This window comes from Corapipo altera, unplaced genomic scaffold (assembly GCF_003945725.1).
Source record: "Corapipo altera isolate COAL_440 unplaced genomic scaffold, ASM394572v1 48b, whole genome shotgun sequence".
Taxonomy (NCBI): domain Eukaryota; kingdom Metazoa; phylum Chordata; class Aves; order Passeriformes; family Pipridae; genus Corapipo; species Corapipo altera.
This window is the reverse complement of record NW_020884884.1, coordinates 5374251-5401897: the sequence shown is the minus strand read 5'-3', so window position 1 is coordinate 5401897 and position 27647 is coordinate 5374251. Positions and strand designations below refer to the sequence as shown.

The 27647-nt window shown below is 39.1% G+C and overlaps 1 protein-coding gene across 5 annotated transcripts; it reads left to right on the top strand.

Moving 5' to 3' along the window:
• The first annotated feature begins 656 nt into the window (after positions 1-656).
• Positions 657-27647, top strand: RCOR3 (REST corepressor 3). 5 transcript variants are annotated; one of them, XM_027641321.1, is made up of 12 exons: positions 659-922; positions 1424-1480; positions 7317-7394; positions 8882-8934; positions 10631-10792; positions 11139-11263; positions 12775-12853; positions 15553-15771; positions 17395-17472; positions 18249-18306; positions 23540-23781; positions 24210-27647. In XM_027641321.1, exons 1-12 carry the CDS (start codon positions 781-783, stop codon positions 24552-24554), a joined length of 1638 nt encoding a protein of 545 aa, XP_027497122.1. In that variant the 5' UTR covers positions 659-780; the 3' UTR covers positions 24555-27647. The 5 variants fall into 5 exon arrangements, with proteins under 5 accessions (XP_027497121.1, XP_027497122.1, XP_027497120.1 ...); XM_027641320.1 differs by lacking the exon at positions 23540-23781 and having other exon boundaries at positions 657-922; XM_027641319.1 differs by lacking the exons at positions 659-922; positions 1424-1480; positions 7317-7394 and adding an exon at positions 9054-9173 and having other exon boundaries at positions 8892-8934.

Sequence of the window (27647 nt, the reverse complement as noted above, 5' to 3'; positions counted from 1 at the left end):
GCGACATTGTAACTCAGTCTCGGCCTCTCAGCCTTTTATTCACCTGATAAAACGCGAATATTATGATATAAACTGGGCGGTGGCACGGGAGCACTTGGTAACACACATGAACTGCATTAAAGAGGTAAATAAATAAATATTAGAAGGTAAATAAATAAATACTAGAAAGAATTATTAGAAAAAATTAGAGAGAAAAACGAGCACGGGTTCACACATCGTGCGATTTCATCGATGTGACAGCACCGCTCTTCGCCGCCGGGGCCCGGCCCCGCTCCGCCCCCGAAGTGACCGCCCCCGGGTGACGGGCCCCGGGGTGACCGGCCCCGGCCCCGGCCCCGGCCCCGGCCCCCCTCCGCCGCCGCCTCGGGCCCCCCCCGCCCGCTCCTGTCCCCGCGCGGCCCCTTCCCGGCCCCGGCACCACCGGCGACCCCCGAACCCCGCCCCGCCGGGATCCCTGCGCCGCCGGCGAGAAATAGTCCCCTCTCTCCTCCAGCCCCGCTCGCCGGGAGAGCCCCGCGGCCGCGGTCTGGGAGCGGGAGGAATCCTTCCTTCTTCCTTCGGCCGCGCCGCTGGAGCGCCGCCGGCATCCCCGCCCCCTCGGCGAGATCCGGCCGGGCCGGCGCGGAGGGATTCCCAGCGCCGGGGGAGGGGGGGCGCGGCGGTCGGGGGGAGGAGGTGCCCGAGGGGGGGGCGGGGAGGGGGCAACATGGCGGCTACGTATTAACTTCCCCCCCTCGGCAGCCAGCGCTGCCGCCGCTCTCCCCCGCTCCCAGCTCTGGCATGCTGGGCATGATGGAGAAGGGAGCGGAGCTCTTGGGGGGTAAGAGCCGGGCAGCCCCCAACGGCGCCAAGAGCAGCAGCCCCTCCAACGGGCACTACTCGGAGCCGGAGAGCGGCGGCGGCGACAGTGGCGACGAGCACGGTGCGAGCCTGGGGCCGCCCCGCCAGCGGCGGGAGGGGGGGTGGCGGAGGCGGCGGGAGGGGCGGCGAGCCGAGCCGAGCCGCCTCCCCCTTCCCCTTCCCGGAGCCGGGGCTCCGCCGCTCCGTCCGTGCCGCGGCCGAGCCGCGGCCGCGCGTGTGCGGGGCGTGGGGGGGGGCGGGAGCGCGCGGCGCGGCCCCGCGGCTGCCCCCGCGGTACTCAGCGATGGGGAGGGAGTGTCTCCCGGGAGCCGCCGCCGTCCCCATTGTTCCGCTGCAATAAACTCCCCCTTCCGCCTCCTCCTGCCCCCTCCTCGGCGGTCGTCGGGGCTTAATCCGCGGCGGCGGCGGCGGACGGGGGGGCGGCGGCGGGGAGGGGAGGTGGCTTATTCCGCACGGCCGCGGCGGGGGCTCCGCCAGCCCGCCCGCCCGCCGCACGGCGGGAGCTGGGACGGCGCCCGGGAACACTCCAGCCCGTAATTTCTCTCCCCCCTTTGCCTTGCAGATGTAGGAATGAGGGTCGGAGCGGAATACCAGGCGCGCATTCCTGACTTCGAGCCCGGTAAATGGCTTTTCGGCTGTAACCTGACATCTCCCGAGGCGGGAGGGGTGGGCTCGGTGCCGGGGCGGGCTCGGCTCGGCGCTCCCCGGCGGCGGCGGCGGCCGCGGGGTTGTATTTAGGTTGCTTTTGAGCCTTTGTGTCGGCGATCCGGTGCCGGCGGCGGGAGGCTTGGCCGGGGCAGCATCTGCGCTCCGTGCGCCCGGGGGCGGGGGGGCATCGCGGAGTGGGATTCTCACTTCATTATCGGCCTCATTATGTGCATCCGGCGGGAGGCGGTGAAGCAGAAAAAGGTTGGATTTTTTTTTTTTTTTCCCCTCCTTAGACTGTAACGCGCATAATGCATTAACCAGGTGATTTTAAAATATTTGACGAGGGGTGATGGATGTTCTCGGGCAAGGGTGGGAAGTGATGCGCCCTGCCGGAAGCGGAGCAGACCTTGGCTGCGTGCTGGAGGCGCTGGGTGGAAGATGCGCTTGGTGGGAAACTCCTGCTCCTGGTTTTGTGTGCTGTAGTAGCCTCACTAGACCCGCCGTGGCAGGCTGAGCTGCTCTCCTCCGCCTCCCTTGTCCCCCCAGCCCCGCCCCGAGGAATACTGGGTACGCTCTCATAGCCTGGTACTCAGCTTTAGCAAGTCAATCGCTAGAATGCTGTCTTGCCTTACTACACTGAGCGGGGAGACCGGAGGAGCGTTTATCAGTTTTGCTGTAGTGGTCAGAGGAAGCCTATCTACTTTCCTGTTCTCCAAACGGGCTCCATTGGTGTCAAATGATTTCTCACCGGAAGAGGATTGCTCACATAGTGCCTCCTAAAGCTGGAGAAAGCCCCTCTTGATGGGCGCAAGCCCCACAGGCCGAAGAAAAGGCCGGGAGAAAGAAAGGGGGAGGGTGGGATTAAATGGATGCATGATCTTGGCATAAGGGAATGCCTTTCCCCTAGGAAGGAGCACGTAGTCTAGGTCTCTTTGTTAATAAGGCTAACTGCTTACACCCTTTATTTTTACATTGCCTACATAAAAATAAACACAGATAAAAATGATTGTTTCTAACCTGCAGCCAGGGCTTGTTTTTCCTACAGGCAACTTAAATTAGAAAAACACATAGGGTTTGTTTTTCTTTTGATTAAAGGAACTCCTCAGCCCATGTAGGGCAACTGAGGTTTTGTGGTTTCAATTTTGTAAACTGTATATGCAATAATATCATTAACTGACATCATTGCAACTGCAGAACTAATTTTATGCTCTCTTATAACCAGATCTTTTAGAGCTCCTAAGTGTTTCTGGGGGATGGAATTCAACTAATGCCCCTTTCCCCAATAACTGGGACTAATATATACTCACTTTATCAATTTCCTTAATGATGAAGATGTTTATTTAAGAAGTCCTGAGTTAGAGGCATAATGTATAGTATTGTCCTTCTTAATGTGTCTACTTTGATTATGAAGACAAGAAGGTAGTGACTTTTTTTTTTGGAACACCTAAGTCTTACAAAATATGAAATAAATAAAAAAGTCCAAGTGTAAAAGTACAGCACATACTTACCGAGTTAACGGATTGGTTATCTGAGGAGATCTCAGCAAGATCTCATGCTTTCATCTGATTTTTTTTTTTTGATTGAGTTTATTCTTCCGATCAGTCTTGAGGTATCATTTCTTAGAGAAGCAATGCAAGGCAAATCCATGCTCTTAGAGCTACATTTAGGTTACTTTTTTGTAGCAAGTGAGGTAACATGCTCCATTGTACTTCTAGGTTGCATATACCGACACAGACACTATCTCTGATTAACTATGTTTCTTCTTGAAATGCTTTAATACCCTTTTTTGAGGGCTTTACCTGATACTTTAGAGTGTGTGTTTATTGGTGATACTCAGAGGGCTGGTTTTTTAGGCCCCTTAAAACAAAATAGGTGGGAGAAGGTAATCAATGGTGGATGAAACTAGACATAACTCTAAGACACAGTCAGCCCTCTGATAAACACAGATGACTGAAATGAGTATAATAAATACCAATCCTTTGGTCTCACTTTGCCTGTGTTGAAAAATACCCATAAGCAATGCTCTGCAACAATGCATTGAGGAACAAAATATTCATAATCAAGTTATGATGGTAGTAAATATTTTTTTAAACTGAGTTTATATAAAAAATACTTTTTTAAGAAAAAGCAGATCAACTATTTCTCAGTATTTCTTGGAAGAAGTGGATTGTGGTTGGAAGCAGCAATTAGAAGTTAGTTTAAACATACTCTGTCTTACCACTTCCCACACCATACCCTTTTTACAAGCAAGCCTTCAGACAGAGCTTAAGGGAAATAGCATTTTTAATTGTCATTAGATATTACTGCAATTTTGTCACTGCAAAAACAATTTTAATAAGGAAATTTAGGGGGTTTATTTTTTCTAATTTACTGAGTTAATACACCATCTCCTGCCCTCCAGATTTATCTTCTGGTTTTCCTATAGTACTTTGTATTCTTAGTGAATATGTTTCTGCTTGTACTTTCTGACCCACCTATATATATAGCAGGATGTATCCTTATGTTGTGGGCTGCTTGCATTCTCTTGGAAAGCACAGTGGAGAATGTACCATGCTGCTGTGTCATCCACATATAAGATAGCTGCTAGAGAAGTTTATTCCGCTCAGATTTGGGCTTTCCAAAGGTTTTAGTATGAATTTTACTTACTTAATGCTGAAATATTTGTTTCCCATTTACCCTCTTCTCAGAGATGAGGTTGGGGCTGTCAAGAAGAATATTTTATACCTTTTAATGTCACTTATGGAACCCATTTCTCTGTGTGTCCTTATAACTTTTCTCCCTTTAGCCTTCTAATATGAAAACAAGCTTTCTTAAATTGAAATTATATGGTGTAGTGAAGTATATTATGTTTTCCATTTATTTTGTGCCATCTGTCCTCATATTCCCTGTTTTTTGTTGAGTTTTTTTTATTTATTTGTTCATTTACTTATTTCCAATCCTTACTTTTAGAAACTTGGGGTTTCCTCCAGTTAATTTCCGTGTTTTTGTTCCTAGCTTAGTTCAAAGCGTAGTCTTAAACAGAGGATGGTACATCGTATGCTGGAAATCAGTATACTTTTAAATCTCCATGCTGCCCCATGGTGCCCTTATTACATCTTGTATGCTTCTGGATTATCATTTTATTCTCAGTCCTTGGAGTCATGCACAGAGCTGCACCATCCGTGTGTACCCAACTTCTAATGTGAAGCTGAAGTTTGCAGAGCGTCGGTTTGCTGCTGTAATTTCCCTGTTCTGAAGTGGTGGAGAGCACCTACTGGTCATCTTCATTTCCTAACTGGTGTTGGCAGAAAGGTGCAGCAGCTCTCTTAGGAGCTTCTCTTAGGAGATACCTCTTCCTAAGGGACTTGAATGAGGCATTTGGGCAGAGGGAGACTTGTTATACTTCAGATGCAGCTCTTGACCTTTGTCTTCCTTACTGGCTTACAACTCTACTCTTCTAACACGCTCTGGTTAACATGTTCCCTGGTATTTCCAGCCACTGTCCCTAACAAGAATGGATCTTGCAGATAAAGATCATGTTGCTTTTGAGGTACAACACAGCTTTTATGGTGGGATGGGGGGAGCATTGCTTAGGGCACAAAGGGCAAGAAGATGTTCTCATAAAGGTAAGTTATGGTCCTGCATATGGAGAGGGAGAGATCCCTGTACTGCAGCTGGGGACATCCTGTGTTGGGGGCAGGATGCCTTCCTTCAAGGTACCTTTATGCATCCCATTATTCCTTTGTCATCCTTGCTTTCCTTTTGGCAGTGTGAAGGAGCCACCTGAATGGAAACAGTTGTCTGTTTGCTGCTGGGGTAACAGCACTGCTTTGAAAAGGGGTGTTCTGGGGGAAGCTGCTTGTTCATCACACGAGGGTGGCACCTCAGTAGGGAAGTGTCACTGCATACATGATCTCCTGCAGGCACAATGACTCTGAAACTTTTTTTTCACTTTAGTACTTGAGTATTCAATACCTGATAATATCCACAATATCCATTTTTCTGAAAGTACCTTAAGTTTAGGCATTTCTTGCTCTCAACGAGAAATTCTAATAAGTTCTCCAGTGGTCCTGCTTTCTCCTCATCTCAGTTAGAGTGGAGTGCAGGGTAGTGGCCATTTACTTGTGATAAAAAGAGTATATAAGAGAAATGTTGTGCCTGTAGCATGTTTGGGTTGCTCTTCATGAAGTATTAAATTCCTGATGACTAAAAATGGCACACTTTTTTGTTCTGAAGTGGAATGTTATACTAAGGTGTCTGTTCTTATATACCAAAACCTTTTTGGAGTTTAGTAGTGCTTATGCCTTGAAACTTGTGCTTTATGAATGTATGTACATTTTTGACCTGTTACAGAGTTTATGCTGCATTTAGGTTATGTGTTTTGCACGTCTCATTTTTGGAAGACACATGAGTTCTTTTAGTTTTTCTAAGTAACTGCTTTTGAGTTCACAGTCGTGATGCATCTAAAGATTGCAAAGATGATAGATGCAAAACACTGCCAAACTAAAGAGGGAAGAGCAACAGAACATAGTACATAAAGGGAAAGCACTATGGTGTTCTCTTTTCCAAAGCATTGATTTTAGCTTTTTGTTTGCTTCAACAAGATGTAGAGCCTAAATATCAAGCGTGTAAGCTTAAAATAGAGTGAAAAGTTATTTGTTTCACTGAAAAAAAACTTTCTCCAAAAAGGATGCACAGAAAGTTACAGTGAGGGTGAGTACTCAAGAAATTCATACTAACATAAGTATAAATGCTCCAATTGTTGAGCAATTTCTTAGCAAAATAAACTTTTGTAAACAAATAGATTGTGAGGGGTTTTATGTAGTAGCCTCCATTTGTGAAATAATAATGGAAAGTAGCTATTAATATTTTTCCAGTATCGGGGAATTTCCTTTACTTTTACAGCATGTTTTTGAAAATCAAATGATCTCTGATTTAGTGCTTCAGGATTTGCATCAGTATTGCTCTGTCCTCATAGGTTAGGAAACTTGTACTGCTTCACTTGCTACATTGAGGTGGAGGTGAACCACAAACCAGCTAAACCCAAAAATTACTTTTACACCTAACTGCTTTCTAGAGCTTTGCAATTTGGTTGGCTATGAATGTCAAAATTGTATGGTTAGCGGAATCAAAACGAGGGAGAGAGAGAGATGAACAAAATTATTTCTGGCATGGTTGTTAGTATAGTCCCTTGTTGAAAGAGGGGTCAGGGATGGTGACTGTATTCTACTTCCTACCTATTTTTTGTTTTGTTTTAAGAAAGCCTAACTTAACACAGTAGGTCCTAATACTCCTATGATAGTGATAAACATTAAAGTACTAATAGACAGACAAAACTGATGGAAGACAACTACCTCTAAATTTTGTATCCTTGCCAACTTTAGAGAGGGTAGATTCAGATTAGATATAAGGAAGAAATTCTTCACCATGAGGTGGTGATGCACTGGAACAGGTTACCCAGAGAAGTTATGGGTGTCCCATCTGTGGAAGTGATCAAGGCCAGGTTGGACGGGGGTAAGGTCTTCCTGCCTGTGATGAAGGGATTGGAACTAGATAAGATTCTTTCCAACTTTAGCAATGCACTTGAGTGGTTTAATTGTGGTAACAAGGATCTTTTTCAATGTTTATTTATGCTTGAACCTCATAAGAATAATGTTCAAATTCAGCCATTCGATGTCTTAAGATAATGTGGAATTAATGATTGGGGTTTTTTTCCTCCCCTTAGTAGCTGGGCTGGCCTTCCTAATATGGTTGAATTTTGCTTACTGTCACGTAGTTGTTCTCTAGATCATAATTAGAAATACTGAGACTTACTTGTTTTCTTACAGGTGCCACAAAATATACTGATAAAGATAATGGAGGGATGCTTGTATGGTCTCCATATCATAATATTCCAGATGCCAAGTGTAAGTCCTTAGCTGCTTAGGGTTTTAAGTGCTTAAGTATAACTAAATTGTTTCTGGTGTGCCTGTTTGCTCTTTTTTTATACACAGTCAAATTGCAAATTAGTAAATTAAACACAAAGCTTCTCTCTCTTTTTTTTTTTTTTAATTTAGAAAACTCCAAGGAAAGGAAAGATCACCTTCTCTTATTTTAGTTAAGTCTTTGTTTCAAATCACACTGCCTATGTTGTATTATTTTCATCAGTGTCTGTGAAACCTTTAGTTATTAATAAAAAAATAAAATATCTGAACACAAGAACTTCCTGCTCTAAATTTCTAGGAGAAGGAGTTGCAGTGGATATATTCAGAAAAGATGTGTTGAGGCCCAGTTAAAGGGGAAATTATTGTTGCTGCCATATAAGGAAAATTTGAACATTTTCTCCCTTCAAAAGTGACCTGAAATACAGGAGTCATCTGACTAAATGTGATCACTTATCTGGTTAATCTAGTTTAAACCTGTCTCCTATGCTAGAACTTCCCAAATGTAATACAGAGGAGTAAACTTGGAGCATGGAGCCATGAGAACCTGGTCCTCAGGACAGTTTCTACCTAATACCAGTAGTTAGAGGTTTGTATCCCTCTACATTTGAGAGAACATACCTTCAACTACTGCAGAACAGTTAGAAATAAAATACTCTAAAACTATGATTATTAAATACTTTGTTTCTTTGAAGTACAATTAACTCTTTGCTGCAACACTTCATGGCAAGGGCATCTCTTGTCCCTTTGAATAAGGAGAACATAATTATTTTGTTTTCTCCATCGTACTTCCTTTCAACTATGTAGTTGCCGCTTAGTTGTGAACTGTAGAAGGTAAATGGGAAGAGTTTGTTTCTTTGAAAAGAAGTAGTACTTAATTGCAAAATGATGGAAAGTGGTCAACTCAAAGCAGGTTCTGCTGTGGCTAAATATGATTTAAAAAAGTGTTATTGGTGAATTTGAAGACCTGGTTACTAAATTTTTATATTTTCTATTGGGAAATGACTTAATGTCATAGTTAAAATCAATGTTGGTCATTGAAAACTATGTTGATATTGAGGATACGCATAATCATTGACATAGGACCTCTTTAATTTTTAACATGCTTGGGAATATGAACAGTAGAAGTATTTCAATTTAAAACTAACCCAGGAATGGGTTCCAGAAAGGCATAGCCTTTCAATAACCAGTCAGTCTCTGCTTTAAATAAATAAATTGAGCCACTGTGGTTTTGTTGTTGTAAAAATGTGAAAGAAAGCAGAATGAGCTTGTGTAAAAGTTTATAAAATGTTGGATTAAATTCAGTGTGTTTATTTATTATTAATTAAGCTACGATTATAGTTAATGTTTTGGGGAATCTGGGCCTATGCAGTGTATTTAAGCATGGGGAGACTGTTTTCCCATGTTCTATTCTGTGTCACATAGCAGAACTAAAAGTACTAAAGAATAATTCTGACATTGCTTTGTTACAGTGGATGAATATATAGCAATAGCAAAGGAAAAACATGGATACAACGTGGAACAGGTAAGTGCTATGGAATGAGGATACTCATTTAAAGGATTTTTTTAAATATAAAACTGTAACACAACGCTTTTTGGTTTTTTTCCCGTTGGTTACCATTAATTAACGCTGTTTCTCTTCAGGCACGGCAGCAAACACTGCAGTTAAATGGATCTGCATACAGTTGTGGTCTGGATTCTCTGCAAAAGATTGAGCTCTTTGTTTTCATGACATGCTCAGCTTGTAATGTGCACTTTTGAAAGGTTTGGTATGTTTCTTGATACACTGGGCATGTCATGCAATTGTGTGTGTATATTTAGCTAAAGAATTTCTTAGGGAAGCAGCTTACGAATTTAATGTTTAACATTAGAATACAAATATGGTACAATTTTGAGCCATTAATTGTGATAGGGATGGTACTGAAAAGGTTTCTTGCATATTTAAAAAAAAAGACAAACCAATTTTGAGTCATTTTTTCAGAGGCAGGAAAACAGACTCAAAGTCTATGTTTGAAAGTAACAAATTCACTTTTCATTTAACAGCCTTCAGTCACCATTCCTTAAAAAGTAAGGATAAAACTTTACTGATCTGCACTTAGTTTTATTACAATTTTCTTCATCAATTAACCAATTTATGTAAAAGTGAGGTTACCTATTGTGAAAAAATACGTGATGTGCAAGTGAAACCAAGTTGTATGATCAAGTTTTGGAGGATGGAAGCTCATAACAGCAAAGACTTGCTCATGAACTGCTGTCTGAAAAAGAGGCTGCCACTGTTACAATGTTCAGAATACCTGCAGTCTCGTGATGTTCATTTATGGCTTGACTTTTGTTAGGCAAGAGAGAAAACTGATGGATCCCGAGCCTAAAAGAGATGAATTTTCAAAATAACTTTTGGTACAAAATATTTATGGACTGTTCACAGTGGAATAGAAATTATCTTTGCAAGAGGTGCTTGTCACTTGCCATTTTAACAAGAAAAGAGGTTTGCTATGTCCAGGTTATTGGAAGGTGTGAAATCAGGGGGTTAGAAAGACGAATGGTGATCATGTCTGTGCTGGATGATTGAAACTGAGTAGATTACATTTCCCAATTCCCATGCCAGACTTGGCCAAATCTGTCAATGGTTCCCTGGCAGAAAGCCTAATGAACATAAAATTCTTTTAGAATATCAAGAAATGAAATTATGTAAGAAAGTATATTTAAATTTCCGTTCCTCGATAGGTGCACATGACATGGAAGTGGCCGTGCTGTTATTTGTGGATTGGAGAGTTGTAGAAAGACCACTCTCACTTTGAACTTTCAGACTTGCATTTTGGATGATCCTCTGGCTGCTGAAAAGTATTTTTATTTTCTTTTTTGAGTGGGCTGGTAATAAAGGCCTGTAAGGAACTGTGTAGGTGATACATGCTTATCAAGTAAGAAAACAGGTCAGATTTGAGCCTCTCGGCCTAGTTTATGCTACTCTAGAATTACTGCTGCCATGCCAACCTTAAATTGTCTGGCTTTCATAACATTAATAAAGTGCAGATGTGCCCACTGTCTCTAAAGAGAATTTTGTAACCTACAGTAAAAAGCCAGTAAAATTGTAAATATATTTTGAGAAGGGGTTCTGATAGTCAAATTTTATTCTAAATAAATAAATCATCTGGTTTTATTTAGCTTGTCTCAACATTTTAGAAAGTTGACTTAATCCAAAGAGGGACTATTTCTTTTCAAAGGCTCTCGGCATGTTGTTCTGGCATAAACACAATATTGAGAAGTCCCTTGCTGATCTCCCTAACTTCACTCCTTTCCCTGATGAATGGACAGTTGAAGATAAAGTCCTATTTGAACAAGCATTTAGCTTCCATGGAAAGAGCTTTCACAGGATCCAGCAAATGGTAAAGTAATATCTTAATCAGAAGCACTAAATAGCTCAGATGCGCTAGAACAAACTCTCCTCTTGGGCTGAAACTTCATGTTGATTTCTGTGTAAAAGCTTTAGAAAGAACCTTGAATAAGTGATTTAATGTAATTTCATCATTTCTCTTGGACATACAATTTTTCACCCTAATGAAAAATCCTTCCCCCCCCCTTTTTAAAAATGTGCATGAAATACATCCCTGCTTTCCATCTTATCATTGCACTTAAAGTATTTTGTTAAAGGTAACTGTAAACAGAGCAGAATTATAATTTTGGGTGGAATTTTAATTTTAAAAGTGTTAATATGTTAATGAATTCTTCTAGCTTCCAGACAAGACCATTGCAAGCCTTGTAAAATATTACTATTCTTGGAAAAAAACTCGGTCTAGGACAAGTTTGATGGATCGGCAGGCTCGAAAACTAGCTAATAGAAATAATCAAGGTGACAGGTAAGTTATAGGTTCTTAAGTAGCTAACCAGAGACTAAAGTCTTCCAAAGTAGAGATGGGGAATAATTTCTAGCCATTATGTTTCAGTATGAACCATGTTTTTTAGGTCTTAGCATCTGTTGTGATGTCTCTGATTTTACCAAGGGGCTTGGTGCCTGTGCTTTAAGAACTATCACTCCAATCTGTGTGAGTGGTAATAACAGATTGGAGTGTTTTAATGGATAAGTGTAAAAACAAGGATTTAAAAAACCCTGAAGTCTGGGTATGTGGTTTAGAAATAATACTTAGTTTGAGAAGTCTAACCTTATATTACTGTATGGGGAGGAGAGTGTGTTTTTTCTGGTTGGTTTTTTTTTTTGGGGGGGTTTTTTTTTGGATTTTTTTTGAACTAAGATGGAATTAAAACTGAAAGATCAACCCTTGTAAACAGATGTAGTGATTAGAATGCCCAAGTATTGTTTTATAACAACTTTATATAAATTCTCCTTTTAGGAGACTTAGAAGTGCTATTAGGCAGAGAGAATTGGAGCTCAAAATAGTTTTGTTGTCATGCCTAGAAGGGAATAACATTTCCCCTAGTTACTATGAAATTCAAGTTATATTGTGCTTAGTATACTTGAGTATTAACTTGCTCTTCTTAAAAGGTGATTTAATGTGTTGAATATATAAGTAACATAATCTATGTTTTATATTGGAAAGTATAATTTTATGTCTATGGAAAACTGCATAACTGGAGCAAAAGGGTCTTTCTAATATGTTACTGAAAATAACTCCTGAAATCTAAAATTCATGTTCTTGTTTAATAACCTTATTTTTGAACAATTACAGGCTAAAATCAGTTTGCTTCTACTACAACATTTTGGGGGGTTTTGATAATAATTAGAAATTTTTAGTGTGTTTTTGCATGAATTTATTTGGAAATTATATTGTCAGAATGACTGGATTGGACTCGACTAAGTTGACTTTTCAACATTTTCTCTTTGAATTCAGCAGATTTCATTTCCCTCCCCCAGACTGCTAGGTTTTGAGCACTTCGGTGAAAAAGTAGTCCCACACTTTCCGCACTTTCCCATCATATATTGTGCTCTTTTGCTCCCCACAGACTTCAAAAGGGGTTTATTCACCTGGTGCAGTGGTTTGAAAATTGATCAATTAAAACTAATGAGGCAAATGAAAGGTTATTTCTAGGCTTGGCATAGCTGACCATGTAAGTGTTCACACTGGCACAGGTGTCGAATTAAAGAAAACTGACACCGAAGTTTTTGGCAGCGGTACCAGCACTGCTTAAAGTAACTTTGAAACTGTAGTTTAGTATTGCTTGTTTATCATAATCATTCCTGGAATTTAATGAAGAAAATATGCTTGTAACAGCTGTCTTCTGAAAACTACAAATAATTTTGACATGTCATGTACTTAGAGTAGATAATTGTCTTACCCTGGTACAGATATATATATTTGGGTTTAAAAAGTAGATAAAATGACCATTTTTTTTTTTTATAATCTGTCCTTAGTGATGATGATGTAGAAGAAGCTCATCCCATGGATGGAAATGATAGTGATTATGATCCCAAAAAAGAAGCCAAAAAGGAGGTAACAAATTGCTTAATGGTGAATGTTGGTTTGATTTCTGTGAATGTGTTGTTGTGAAGAATGAGTTGTAGTACAGAGGTTTAGCTTGCAGCCTGCTGAAATTTCAGGGTCTTTAAGTGATAGAGATCTTGACAACTTCTTATTGAAACAAAATTTTATCATATATTTTTGTTTTGGAGATGTAAATGCATGTCTTGTTACCTCCACTGTGTCCTGAGAGACCTTCAAGTTTTATGAGAAGTGTTTGCTCTGGCAACCTGGTAAAACAGTATTTCCCCTGCATCTGTCTTGTTAATATGTTTACAATTTTACTGGTGGTGAATTATTTGAATGAAAATGTTTTCTTTTCATTTTAAAATTAAATTACGTTTCTCTAAGAACAACTCTTGTTGTTTGTTCGAAGCCACAGTGAGCCAATGCATTTCAGCTAATATGTGACTTTACTGAGATGCTTTCTACTAATAAATGTAGAGAAAAACATTTTTGTCATCTTAATGAGCACTTACCGTTAGCTTTACAGATGAATGCCTTGTTTGGGTATGTTCAGGTTTGGAGGATTTTTTGGGGTTCTTTTTGAAAGGTATTTATTAGGGTATTTATGAACAAGACTAGAAGAACACATTAAAGTATGTAAACATTTGATTGTTTCCTTGATCAACTTAAAACACTTGTGATTTTCCTAAATGTGACAGTTCATGCTTCTTGAGAGTGAGAGGAGAAGGTAGTGCAAAACTTTAACACTCCCAGAAAGTGGTATCTAGGATTATTAATAAAACATTGCAGTTCTAACAAAAATTATATAGGTTTAGATTCTGTTCTGAGCTTTGCAGTGACCTTCAATGTCTCGCTTTATCTAGCTGCCTTATGGAGGAAAAAAAAAAGGACAATTACAATTACCCCTTTCTGTAAAAGAGTTAGAGATTATTTTTTTAATATGTGAGGGTATGTTTTTTTAGAACTTGAGATATCACAAGGTCTAACAGTGAACCTTTTTACATTTCATTCTGCTGTTGTAACAATGTTCTTGCAATCTAATGATTGGAGTTGCTGCCCAAACCATGTCTAAATAAGGACTATTTTGCTCAATTTACTTCATTACTGTTTGAATCACTACATGCAGTCCAGAACGATACTGTGTTGATAGACTTCTAGGAACAGGACAAATAGGTTTGTAGTTTCTGATGAGCTATTTGCATTTACATAAGATAACTTTGTGATCTGGTATTTCTGGTAAGATTTGCGTACTTTCACTTCCTGAGCAAAATATAAACTGAGTAGGCTGCCTGAACATACAAGAGCAATGGAAACTTTGTTACCAGAGAAAACCAAAATAAGCTAAACTCTAGCTTGGCAATTCAAAAGCTTGAGAGAATATTTTCAATTAAAATCCTGATTGAACAGACAGGGAACTGCAATTTCATACTGGAAGAGCAGTGCAGAACCAGAAAAACAAATGGTATAAACGAGGCAGAAGTAAACTTAATCTTGGGACTTTTAGATGTCAAAGATGTAAGGCTCTATATCAATTTTCCAAGAAAGTGCACATACCTTATGTGCTTTTAAGATGGCTTCTGTGAAGTCTGTGGACTGGATTAAGATGTTACATTAGCTGGGAAGAGAACATGGCAGAAGGTCAAGTGTAGTAGAACAAAATACTGTTTGCTGATCTGTACTAACACTACAGAACATAGTAATGGCTGCTGCACTTTGTTTTCTGTTTGCTGTGATCAGATGACCACCTCCTCTTAACCTGCACAGATGCCAGCAGGGAGGAGCAGTAGGGAGCTGTTTGAAGTAGCTAAAAATCCCATCTCTGTTCTGGTACTAAGCATTGCTTTGAATTGGAAAATCCTTGCAGAGAAAATAGTTTTTGTAATTTTTGTCTCTGTTCCTGGTCTATGGGAAACCTAATCAGTTGCTCTAATGGAGTCACATACATGCAGACTAGCTCTTGTGTATCAATGCTCATTGAAGATAAGGCTGAAATGTTTAGGTGTCCAAACATGTCAAAACAGTAGTTACAGAGACTTTATCTCTTCTTTGCTATCCCTTTTGTCTTCAAAAAGGCAGACAACAAAGGCTTAAGTTTTCTAAATTACGGGGATTTTTATGGTAACTGCAAAAGTACGTCCATCCTCTCTCTTCCAAATCTCAAATCATCTCACCCCCTTCCCAAAGCAAACAGCATAATCTCTTTCTATAGAGTGCTTACAGCAGGTGGAGGTGTTATTTTACAGTCTTGCCTGTCCTGGTTGACTTTGTCATTCTTCCCACTTAATCTTTACCTGAACTCTTCCTATCTCATCAGAAATAAATGTGTAATGTCACTGATTATTTGTTTTAAACACGAGATAGATAGATATTGTTTACCTTCTCTGCACATAAGAGCTTCTAAATTTATGCCCTCTTTCAGAGTATACAGACTGGGATTTCTGTAACATTTATTGTATTTGCAGCCATGTTTAGAAAAAAAAGTTTTGAAAACTGACCTTGCTTAGACTAATGCAGACTTATCCAGCAGATGACTGATATGCTCCATCAACTCATCTGCAAGGCTTATTTGGATACTACATGCAGAGGAGGATGTTAGCTTAGGTTTTCTTTGTCATAAATTTGACATTACAATGCTACGTGGTACTTTATGAAGTTGCATACAAGATACTGTTATTCTTTAATGATTTATTTCTTGTAAATTAAAGGGCAATAATGAGCAGCCTGTTCAGACCAGCAAAATAGGTCTGGGTAGAAGAGAGTATCAGAGCTTGCAGCATCGCCACCATTCTCAGCGTTCCAAATGCCGTCCACCAAAAGGCATGTACCTGACCCAGGAAGATGTGATAGCTGTTTCCTGTAGTCCCAATGCAGCCAACACAATTCTTAGACAGCTGGATATGGAACTAATCTCGTTAAAGCGACAGGTACCATGGGTTATTGGTCTTGGTTTTTTTTTTCATCTCAGATTGTTCTGATTGTAATGGTTTTGAAGATTATCTGTGAAGATTCTGAAGCTTCTTTAATGTGAGTCTTCCTCATTTTATTCCACAGTTATCACCAGAAATGCTGGACACTAGCTATTCTTTGGTTTTATTTTTTACGTTCATCTGCTCTTTTGGATAAAATGAAGCAAGATGACTTCTTGTTTTAATTAAAAAAAAAAATGGGTGGGTGGAAGTGTGGCATAAAAACAGTGCTACAGATTTGGGGACAGGAAAAAATCTAAAGTCATATATAATTTTTTTTTTTTTTTTAGCTTTGTTAAAAGTATTTCTGTGACAAGTGAGAATAAGGCCAGTGACACAGAGGAAGTTACATTTGTTATGCTTTAAATTGTAACTGTTTTTCTGGATGTCCTTCCCCACATACCATGAAAATATGGGAGGTGTGTAGAAATCATGGGCCTAGTTACTTCTCTGAATTGATAAGTTTTCTACTTCTTATTAAATTTAGAAAAGCTTTGTAGTCTTCACCTTTAAGAGGACAATTGCCTGCGTCCTTTGCATGAAGAAGTTAAAATTTGGCATTTAAAGTTGAAATGTGGAATCTATTCAGGTTCTAAGGGTACAGGAGTATGTGCATGCTTATTTTCTAGGGGCGATGAGGCTACAAAGTTAAGGCTTATCTCCTGGAATTTTTGCCTCCCTATACAGCTGCCATGTTGCAAAATCCTGGAGCGAATAAAGGGTTTCATGGGGGTTTTGCTCCCTTACATTCTTTTACAGGAGAAATATGCTTCTTTCTGTCACAGCAGGACTCTGGGGCTAAATAGCATAGGTGGGTTTCACTCTTTAGCCTAAGTGTAGGTGAGTTACAGCCTTGAGGTTGTGTTTCTCTTTTTTTTTCTTGCAGTGATCTCAGAGATGCAGCCTTTGGAATCTCCCACTGAGTTGTCTACTTTTGTGTCCATACTTAAGAACACTTGTAATAGCTGTGCACCATAGTATGCAAAACTATTTTCTTACCTATGTTACCTTGTGTGCATCACTGTCAGATTTAAGTGGTTCGTAGATATGTATATACATAGTTTGGAAGCTCTGTCCTTTTTACAGACTAAGGAATATTTAAAATAATTTCAACAGTCACCTTTAAAGAAAATCAGAATGGTCTAAGGTCAATAAACAAAGTCTGTCAGAAGGTGTTAACTGGAAGCATTTTATGAATATTATTTTTTTTGAGAAGGAAGAAATTAATAAGTTAATGTGTGCAGTACATCTCACATTTCTAAGAATTAAGTTGTGTCTAGAGTATTCTGCATTCTTCAGGAGCATATATATCATTATCAGAACTTGCTTGTTGTGTCCAACTTTTAATATTCTTGCAGACAAACTGTTCTTTTGAAAGACTGGCTTAAATATTTTTTCTCCATAGTAAACTGTGCTGTGGCTTTTTTTTTTTTTTAAACAATTAAAAGTAGTGAAGCCTTAAACCATAATATTTCTCTTTCTAACTTAGGAGGTACACTTGTGGCAATCCTAGTGAAGATATATGTGTAAAGTGACCAACTTTCTTTGTGGAGCTGATTAACTTTGTTGTTTTTGACCAAGGTTCAAAATGCTAAGCAAGTAAACAGTGCACTTAAACAGAAAATGGAAGGCGGGATTGAAGAATTCAAACCTCCTGAGGTAAATCAGAATAAATATTAAAACTTGTGGCCTTGCACTTACATTAATGGGAAGCTGCAGAAATGTTTTGCTGCAGTGCAGTGTTTGCATTTCAGCAGCAGCTCAAACAGGATCCATAGAGTTACATGTAGGGGTGAGTCTGGCTCCTTTACAAGAAATCAGTTGTAGGCTTTTTTATGGCAACTGGCTGAATAACGAAAGAGAAAAAACTGAAATGTCATGTCTGTTCATAATAAGAGGGAGCTGAAATTGAGTCCTGATACATGGGGGGTTTTTTTGGATTAAAAATAGGTAGTGTAGATTGCCAGCAATAAATTCTGTGTTCTATGGGAAAACATGGCTATATATACATTTGGGCATCTGAAGTGAATGATTTATTACTACTGAAGTTCTCTCTTGGCTGGTTTTAAAGGCTTGGATATGAAACATAAATGCAAAACATTCTAGTCACCAAGTCCTAATAGTTTAGATAAATGTAACTATAAATTCAAATTTTGTCTGCATAAAGATCATTAGCTTGTGCATAAGTTATGGTATAGCTGATAGTAAGAACTGTAATAAAACAGAGGAAAAAGTACTGTTATAGTTTTAAGCTCAAATTCATAAATACTACTACCTCTTCATGAAAACAATCTTAAACTACAAATTTATGGTTTATAAGCAAGAGACTTTTACCTACTTTGCAAAATGTAGTGCAAGTAAAATATATTGCTCAGATATTTTGCAGCTGTTGAAACAATTTAATGATCTTTGTGCCATTTTTCTAATTTTAATAGTCTAATCAGAAAATCAATGCCCGTTGGACCACAGAAGAGCAGCTTCTTGCAGTACAAGGTATGTTAATAGTAGCAGCAAGTTGAAATCTGATTCAAAGGATTTGCAGAGGTACTCAGGCTTATGTTTGTATTTCCCTCTAATGAAAAGCTAAACTTCATCTGGTCACTGGGAAAGTAGTAAAACTAGGGAGAATATTTAGGGCATTCATGAAAGCAACATGACACTACTCTTTCTGTTAACCCATATTAAATCCCAAAGAGAAAAACTAAGCAGGGTTTAAAAACTGTATAGTACCAAAAAGTCCCTTCTAAAAAGACATCTTCTAAATCACCTTATATGACTTTCTCTAAAGTGGAAGACTGAAGTAATTGTTAAAGTAATAAAATTTGAAGCAAACATTTAAGACATTTCTATATTCTAAAGTAGGAAAAACCAGAAGTAAATCTGCTTTACAGTTGCTCTCTCTGTTTGTGAGGGAATAAAAGAGCAGATATCTTTATACAGCCACAGTAGAGGCCTTTTAAGAGTCTGAAGCTGGATATGGATACTTGACTAAGTCTTATTGGAAAAAAAAACCCAAACATTTTCTAGTAGGCTATTCATACAGCTAAATTGCATTTATTTCATTTATATGAAGGAAAACTGACTCCTGTCTTGCTTTAACATGCACTGCCCAATCAAGGAACATGTAAGGGAAATACCTGGAGATTCTGTCTTGAAGACACTATATATTGACTCACTTCTACGAATTATCTTTTATAAAGATGATATATCTGCTTTATTTCTCTGTATTCTCTACCTCTAAATTGAAAAACTGAATTTTAGTATAAAATGTTCAGTGGGTCAGGGTATCAGTGAAAAGCTCTCAGGTGTGCCATACCTGGAAGTTATTAGTCAGATGTCTGAAGTCTTGCCTTTCAACTTACATGCTTCAGGCTTGGATTCCCAAGTTCATCCTCTCAGTATTGCTAAATAGATCATAATTTTGTTCCCAAATGCAACTGAAGGAGATACCTGTCTATGATAATCTAGTAAGTAGAATGCTTGCTGGGGAAGTGGGGGAAATCCAGGGTCATTGTGCCTGCCTTAGCATGAAAGGTTTGTAGCCATCTTGGCTTTTCATAGTTTAGTTACCAGAGTTCTCACTGAGCGTCAGTTTGGGAAGTTGTAAGAATATGTTCAGCTTTTGTTAAGCTATGGCACTGACAAGATAAATAATAAAACTGGAGGATGGGCAAAAGAGAGCAAGGGTTGGTGGTGACTCCTTGGAGAGTTTTAGTCTTCTGATTTCTTCCCTAGGGGATGTTTTGTGTTTTATAAAGCTAGTCAGCTGCAGTACTTAAGGGTAGGGTGAGAAATCAGCCTTTGTGGAAGAAATCTGTTTTCATTGAATTTACATGTGTTTCTTATATGTATTGTTTCCTTAATAGTCCCTTTTCTTTGTCACTGTCTAAAATGGAAATGGGACAGAACCTTAATGTCAGAAACAAAGTATTCTTATTATCCCTCCATTACCTACTGCCCTCTAGTAGTCTCTCCCTCCTGAAATGAAGAGTGCTGTAGGTATTAACCTCTATCCCTCAGGCTAAAGGACCTTAATCTTTTGCTTCATAATAATTGCTTGTTTTTAGAAGAAGGTAGCCATGGTTGCTGTACTAAAAGCTACCATAATGTTTGTTAGGCTTGAACTTGAAAGTTAACTTGAGCATGGGGACACTTAGTTTGTACATTTAAAATAGATTTATTTCATCAAATGTATTGATACATTTTGGCATATGTTTCTAATAATTTTACAAAGATCATAAGCATTATGCAGGTAGGTGACACTTCTGTGATTTGTTCACTTCAATTTGGGCATTAAATCCAACCATGGAAATCATAAAAATAATCTGTAGTAATATAATTTTGATACTGTTTTTCCTAAACATGAAAAAACTCTTCTTATCTGTGGGCTAATCTTAAGACATTGCCAGTAACTGAAGAGGGGGTAATTAAAAAACCATCTTCATGTAGAACTGTGTGTCATCTTAAAAGCAGCATAGGTGGGGTTGTGGACTCAGACTTACGATCTCTGAACCGATAAATTGTACTGCAAATATATCAGGTAACACTTCAGCCTTGTCTGAATAGTTATTGAATGTAATGGGCTAGTTCATCAGATAGTGTTCTTAAATTACAGACTTCATGTATAGAAACGTACGAGCATGATCATATTTTCAAACTAAGATCTTGGCCATATAAAAATGCAATTATAAAAATGTTTTAACTCTTGTTCAAGACAACAAAATTGGAATTGAAAAGCAGTGTGCATGACTATCTTGGCATTGCAGTGGAAAACAGTTGGGACAACTGGGATCTAACTCTGTGTAAGATTGCTGGGAGCACTGTAATTCCCATCACAGTGAAACTGCAGCTCTCATGACCCAGAGGTTGCCGTTAACTATTCCTGCCTCGTTGTAGTGCTGTACTGTATTGCTTGGGACCCAGACTGATATTCTGTGTGCCTCTTGGTGTTTGCTGTGCTGTTCAGCATTAAGCACTTTAGACAGCATCAAACTTAGATTTATGAGTTTCTCTGAGTTAGACATTTTCAAGATGAAACACTGTAATCAAGCAAGAGCATTCACGTGTTCCAGTGCACCTTTGCAGCTGGGTGAAGTTTTGAAGAGCTTGAAGGATTCCCGTGATCAGGACTACTTTCAAATGAGCCGGGAGAAAAACATTCATACATGTGAAGTGACCATGCGTTTTCGAACTTCACTTTCAGCAACCTAATAAAATTGGTTTTGTTGAATAATGGATTAAGCACTGGAGAAATAATTTGGGTGGTGTTTAGCCCTGAATTTGCATAAGGATGTGTAAGTAATGTGCACCAGCTTGACAGGGATGATGGGTTGGCATCAACTCTTAGAGACATGCCAGCACCTTATACTTAAAACTTTCACAAACATGCAGTGAATTTCCTCTATTTCTGATGCAGCTTGAAAGGATTTTACTACATCATTCTGTAGAAGTATTGTGGTAATGCTAGAGCAGTAGTTAACAACAATTCCGAAAAGAATCCGAGATGAGTAATGCTGCATGTAGCTAAACTAAGGAAACTTTATTTTCCTTAGGTTTTTTCTCATTGAAGGCAAGATACATTGTTTCCAAGCTGTTTGCTCAGAAATAGGCATTAAGACCTTATTTTTGACAACTTTAGTTAAGTTAGCCAAGAGGCTCAGTTGTTTTGCAAATTAAGGAAGGAAAGAAGTATAGACAGCATAGTAACAGAAAAGGCTGAAATCACTGAAAGTCTGAATTAGGTTTGAAATAGAAATGTGCTCTGTTCTGCTGGGCACTTTGTTCACTTGATTAACTGTACAGGTTGTTAGATATGTTGCAGTGAAAATTTAATGCTCATTATAAATTAGTAAGGGTAGTCATGGTAGGTCAGTCAAAGAATATTAAGACACTGGAGGGACTGTTCCCTGGGTGCACACAGCTTTTAGGGAGTATAGCTGATACTTTGCACAACTGATAAAGCACAGAGCCAAATCTGTCTTTGCTTTGCCTAGATACATGCCCTCCCACGTGATTCTGCAATCTTTACAAGGTTCTTGCAATCAGGGTGGTTGTATTCTTTTATATGCCCCAAAAAATATCTTAAATAATGTAGCTGGGCTCTTGACAGTTGAAACATCAGCTTCAGTACAGAAATCATTACTATCCTGGAGCTGAACTTCTCTTTTAAATTGCAGTGAGTGTGCATTAGCACATCAGAAATGCCTAATAATGAGGACAGTAGAAAAGAGCAGAACAAGCTGAAGGTCACACTCTTCACAATTTAGTTGAAAACTAACATAGCTTTCAGATTTGAAACAACTCTCACTTTCTGAATCCTTTGCTTCACTTTCTGAAGTGAGGCATGAAATCAGGCATAAATTTCTCTTCCTGCAATGAGACAGAGTGCCTGTCCTCTAAGCACTGTAATATGTTCTGAATGAGTTTAGTTATCAGGAGCTTCACAGGAAAAGTCAAATTGTAATTCACTCATGTGTAGCTGAGAGCAAAAAAATGAGTCTTCTGTTTACTCACTCTGGAATAAAACTGTTTTATTTCTTTTAGTCTCCAAACTTTTGGACATTTGTAATTAAAAATATACTTTGTGCAGCTAAAAGCTATGTTCTGGGATGTGGGAGACTTTGAGGATTTTTTTTTCTCTTAAGCAGGAGAGAGGAGGAACTAGATGCATACTCTAAATATAACAAAATCAAAATCAATGCACTTTGTATTAAAATTCCAATTTTGGGTTTAAAATTATGGAATGTTTTGCTCAAGGGGTTTTGTGTTATATGCAAATATAGGTTTAGAACTTTTTTTAAAGTACTTGTTGGGATTTTCTTGCAAAGTGCTTGTAAACAAAAGTGACTACTGCTGTCAATACAAAAATGAATGAAAAGAATGACACAAAGATCTCCTGTCATGCTGCTTCTCACTGGGGGATTTGATCCTGGAGGCTTGTCTGGGCCATCTTATAAACTATGACACCAGCAGCTTATGTATATATTTACATTCTCCAAGATGGTTGTCCCAAACCCCCAGATTTTTCTACCCAGTTCAAACAGTGAATGAAAGCTTCAAAACAACTTGATCAGGTGAATTCTTGCCAGTTGCTCTGCATAGCCTCACAAGAGAGCATGTCATAAGTGCAAGAATGAGCAGTGTATTGTGACATAACTGTGCCCCTCCTTCTGCCCCGTGCTTTGTCCAGTAGCTGCTGCCCTGTGCCAGTCCTTCTGCTCTGGTTGTGGGAAAAGAAACATCTGTGTGCAGCTCACCTGTGGGGAACCTGTAGAAGATATCAATGTTTGTCACTTGACACTTCTAGTGTTATACCCTGTTTACAGCTATACACACATGCTTGGTCCCCCTTCCTCTCATTTTGAGTTTGTCTTGGGCTTCTGCCCTTACTGCGAGCACACTGAAGGACGTACTTTATTTGTCTGATGCCAGAGTTCTGTGGTTTTAGGCTGAGAGGCTTGGTGAGTAAGCCAGGATCTCTTAAGAAAATGAGAATGACCTTTCAAATGAATGACCTTTTAACCAAGTTCTTGATTTGTATGTTGATAGCTATGCAATTAAAAATTACTATGTTTTAATGGAAATTGAGGCCCTTCTTCTAATTGAGAATTCCTCCTAATTAGTGAGTCCTTGGTTTGCAGGTCCCATAGGTTCTCTCTATAAATACATCACACGTAGCTGTGTCTGACTGATTCTTCACAGCTATGTTATTTACTTTGCCTTCCAGGTGTCCGAAAATATGGTAAAGATTTTCAAGCTATTGCAGATGTAATTGGCAACAAGACTGTTGGCCAAGTGAAGAACTTCTTTGTAAACTACAGGCGTCGGTTTAACTTAGAGGAGGTATTGCAGGAATGGGAAGCGGAACAAGGAACCCTGGCTTCTAATGGTGATGCTTCTGCTTTAGGGGAGGACACAAAAAATACTTCTAATGTGCCATCAGGAAAGAGCACTGATGAAGAAGATGAGGTGTGTTTTGTGTACCAGAAATAAGTAAGCATGGGTTGAGGAACAGCATTTTATTTAGTGATAAAATGTAAGGTTAACTGGTGTGGAGTGGCAAACCGCATTCTAAAGAATGATGATGAGCTTGCTTAGAACTTCAGCCAATGTCGTTAACCAGCTGGGAGCAGGACTGCACCTTTGATAGTGACAATCACATTATTGTTTTATTGTTAAAATACAGTTCTTGTTCTAGAAGAAGACTTGCTTCATAAATATTTTTAGTTCTGCTGTCTATAATGTTTTGGTTGATGATTTCTTTTCAATAACTTCTCAGTTCTTTGGTTTTATTTTTTTAAATGCTGTTTCCTGTGTAGTGGACAGTGGCAGCCCAACTACGTCACGTTCTGGCTGGGATGGCTGTTCATGCAGTCTTGTCTTTGTCCTTTGTGCAGGCACAAAGCACTCCGGCCACTCAGTGTTTAGGCCCTTCACCTCCAGCACAGGCATCTGCTCCAGCACCTGCCGCTCCCATGGCAACTTTAAATCAGCCGCCCCCGTTACTTCGTCCAGCACTTCCTGCTGCTCCTGCTCTCCATCGTCAGCCTCCACCACTTCAACAGCAGGCGCGATTCATTCAGCCCCGGCCGACTCTAAATCAGCCTCCCCCACCGCTCATCCGCCCAGCTAATTCCATGCCTCCTCGTCTAAACCCAAGGCCAGTGCTAACCACGGTTAGTGGCCAGCAGCCACCCTCGCTTATTGGAATTCAGACAGAATCTCAGTCTACTCTGCACTGAAGAAATAAAGCAGAATTATGCTAACTCCCACATCTGAAAAATTGTATCAGTGTACTTTTTTTTTCCAAATAATGAAGGGGAGAAAAGAGCAAGCCTTCACAGGTATCAGACCAGTTTCCCAGAGGAGCAAGCTAATAACTAGAAACGGAACAACGTGAATGACCACCTGTATAAAAATATTTTTATGCCGAAGACTTGTACAGCAGAACAATGCCTACAATGCAGCCCTCCTCTATACGAATAACTGTTGAAGGAAGCTAACTTCTTAAATGAATAAACGTTCAACACACCAAGATTTTGTTTAACTGATTTTTACTCTATTTATTTTATTACAGTTCTTTATAGTCAAGCATCTAACTACAGGAAAGTAGTCTGGCAAATCTAGGAATAGATAATATTGTAGGAGACTTTAATATAGTGTTGGGTTTTTTTGTGTGTGTGAATTTTTGGCCCCCCCGTTGTTTTTTTTTACCTTTTAGTGAATGAAAATAACAGTTTTAGGTTCGGAATTTTTGGCCCCGTTTAGGTAATGGTAGAAGCATTTCACACACTTGTAAAATGTAGATGTTTCTTCTCTTCATGTTTTTCCCAGAACACTTTTTCTTATTTAAAAAGGTAGTGGCTCATTAAATACTCCTCCTTCAGAGTATTCTGAAGACTCAATGAGCTGTTGTACCAAACTTATTAAATCTCATGCGTGTTCTACTCACAGAATTTAACTGAAAACAGGAGTCCAGTTTCCTGCTGCAATTGCTCTTGTGGGCTGGGCAGGGTAGAGAGGCAGCAGCTTCCACCACCCAGGGGGTTGACAGGAGAGGAATCATCTAGCAAGAACCATTAATTTAATTTGTTATTCCACTAATTCTTCTAATGTAAGTACAGTAAAAGTTCATTCCTCTGAGAATGACAGTCTGCAGTTCGTGTATGTTAAATCATTAATGTCTTGCCTAAGAATTAATGAGGGAAGTATAGACACTGGTGGTGCTGGTAGAAAATCATGATAGTAGTTACCTCCTGCCAACCCAGTCTTACTGTTAAGTGATTATCTCTGATTCCTGATATGTTTCTCAGCAAAAAAAGCTGAGTTGAGAGCATGGAGGAGGGGTGGGGTGTTTGTTTTATTTTATTGACTCAGTAAAACCTGCATTTGGGTGTTAATTAGTGCTTCCAAATTTTAGGAGTTTGAAAGAAACTCATTTCACTGCATTTTTGTCTGAAGTCTTGATTGATGCCCAGCAGTGTTTAGGGGGCGGGGGGTGTCAATTTTTTTTTTTTTTTAAAGTAGATGCCTCTACCCTCCAAGTAAACCAGGCTCCAAACTTGAGTAGCACTGTTTGAAACTTTTTGATCTGAATTAAGCTATTGAAAAATAAGGCATTCTTGACTATGTAATAACATCTATGTTGACTGTCATACTATTTAGAAAATTATTTTTGCTTATAGCTGAAATGATGTTTGAAAATTCTTTTAAATCCGTTTTGTTATTAACTAGATTTGCTCTTGACTAAAATGAGATTTACTTGAAAATGGATTGTACTCTCCCTATGCTTTTTCACAGACAAATTGGATGGACTAACAATTAGTTTAGCAGCTGGGTAAGGTCTTTTTTTTATGTGGAAAGGGAAGTTCGTATACTATCAGATCCTATTTAATTTGAAAATCTAGTATTAAGATTTGATAGTTGTAGCCTGAATTGCAGTTAGTGTTGACCTTTATGTTTTAGTTCTTCTTTTAAAAATATTTTCAGATCATACTTGAGAGATTTTTCTTTCTGAACAGCTTTCACTGGTGTGCTGAGGTGTTGTACAAATACAAATCTTACAAATTTTCTTTTGCATCAGAGTAGATGCTTAGCCACTACATGTGCATCAGATGACCTTCTGTCTAAGAAAAGCAGCATTATAATACAAGCATCAAGGAATTCATGGCCACGGAAACTTGTGTTCTGGGAGTCATAAGTCTTAAGTGTCCCCTACACACAAATCTGGCTCCTCTCTGGTCTTTAAAACCAATACAAAACTAAGCTGGCACATTTTGACATCCTAAGTATCTCAGTTTAATTGTTAACAGTGATAAGATTCATCTTCAGGATTTTTTTTCTTTTCTATTTTGTTTTTATCATTGAGTCTCCCAGGTGTGTGTATTGTACCTTTGCTAATTTTTGTCTTGTCTCTTGTCGATAGACTTCAGTATGCAGAATGTTGGGTGTTACAGTACAGTTGGCCACCACCAACTGCTATAAAACTGTTCAGTACATTGTAATTCCGTTTAATCTTGTTTAAATATTCTATAACTGGGCAAAGGTGCTGTATTTGAAGGGGGGAGGGAGGGTCAGAGATAGGTAGGGTAGTATTTCTTAATTTGCATACACTGTAGCACACAGTAGGGAACTCCTAGCATTTGTAGTACTAAATAAGTATGTACATAGCAAAATGTCTTTATTGTGTGCTTTGCAGAATATGTGCATACAGTTTGCACGTCCTGTTTTGGGGGGTAGGGTTTGTTTTAAGCAGTGTTTGCCTGGAGAGTGATATGCTTGCTGCTTAATCAAAGGATTAAAGTTTCAAAGAAATCTGTGTCTTCTATTTTTATGTACCTTGTAATGGTCTAATATGTTAGGGCCCTTATACTGTGATTCTCTTCTAAATTCATTTATATTTTTTTAAGAATTAGAAATAAAATTATACAATGGTGTTGATTTCAGTGGGAAATTTCTTTTGCCATATCTAGTCTCCTGTTTTGTAATGTAGTAATGAACTCTGACTTCAAGGTTGGCTTAATTTTGTCACTTTAAAAAATGTAAAATGTTTGCACACTAAAGTTTGGCAGAGAACGTGTATTCTACATTGTTCAAAGCTAATGTAACTACAGCTTTTTGTACAGTTTATTTTAGTTAATAAAGCAAAACGGTACTAAAAAAATGACATTTTACAAATGCAAGGCATAATCTGAACGACATGTATTCTAGGAACAACACTTGCAAAATATGGATGTACAAGAGCTATCAGATTTAATTGTTGCACTTTAAATCAGAATGGGTACGAAGTTGAGCAGATATTTCTGCATTTAATAAAACAATCACTAAACATTGCA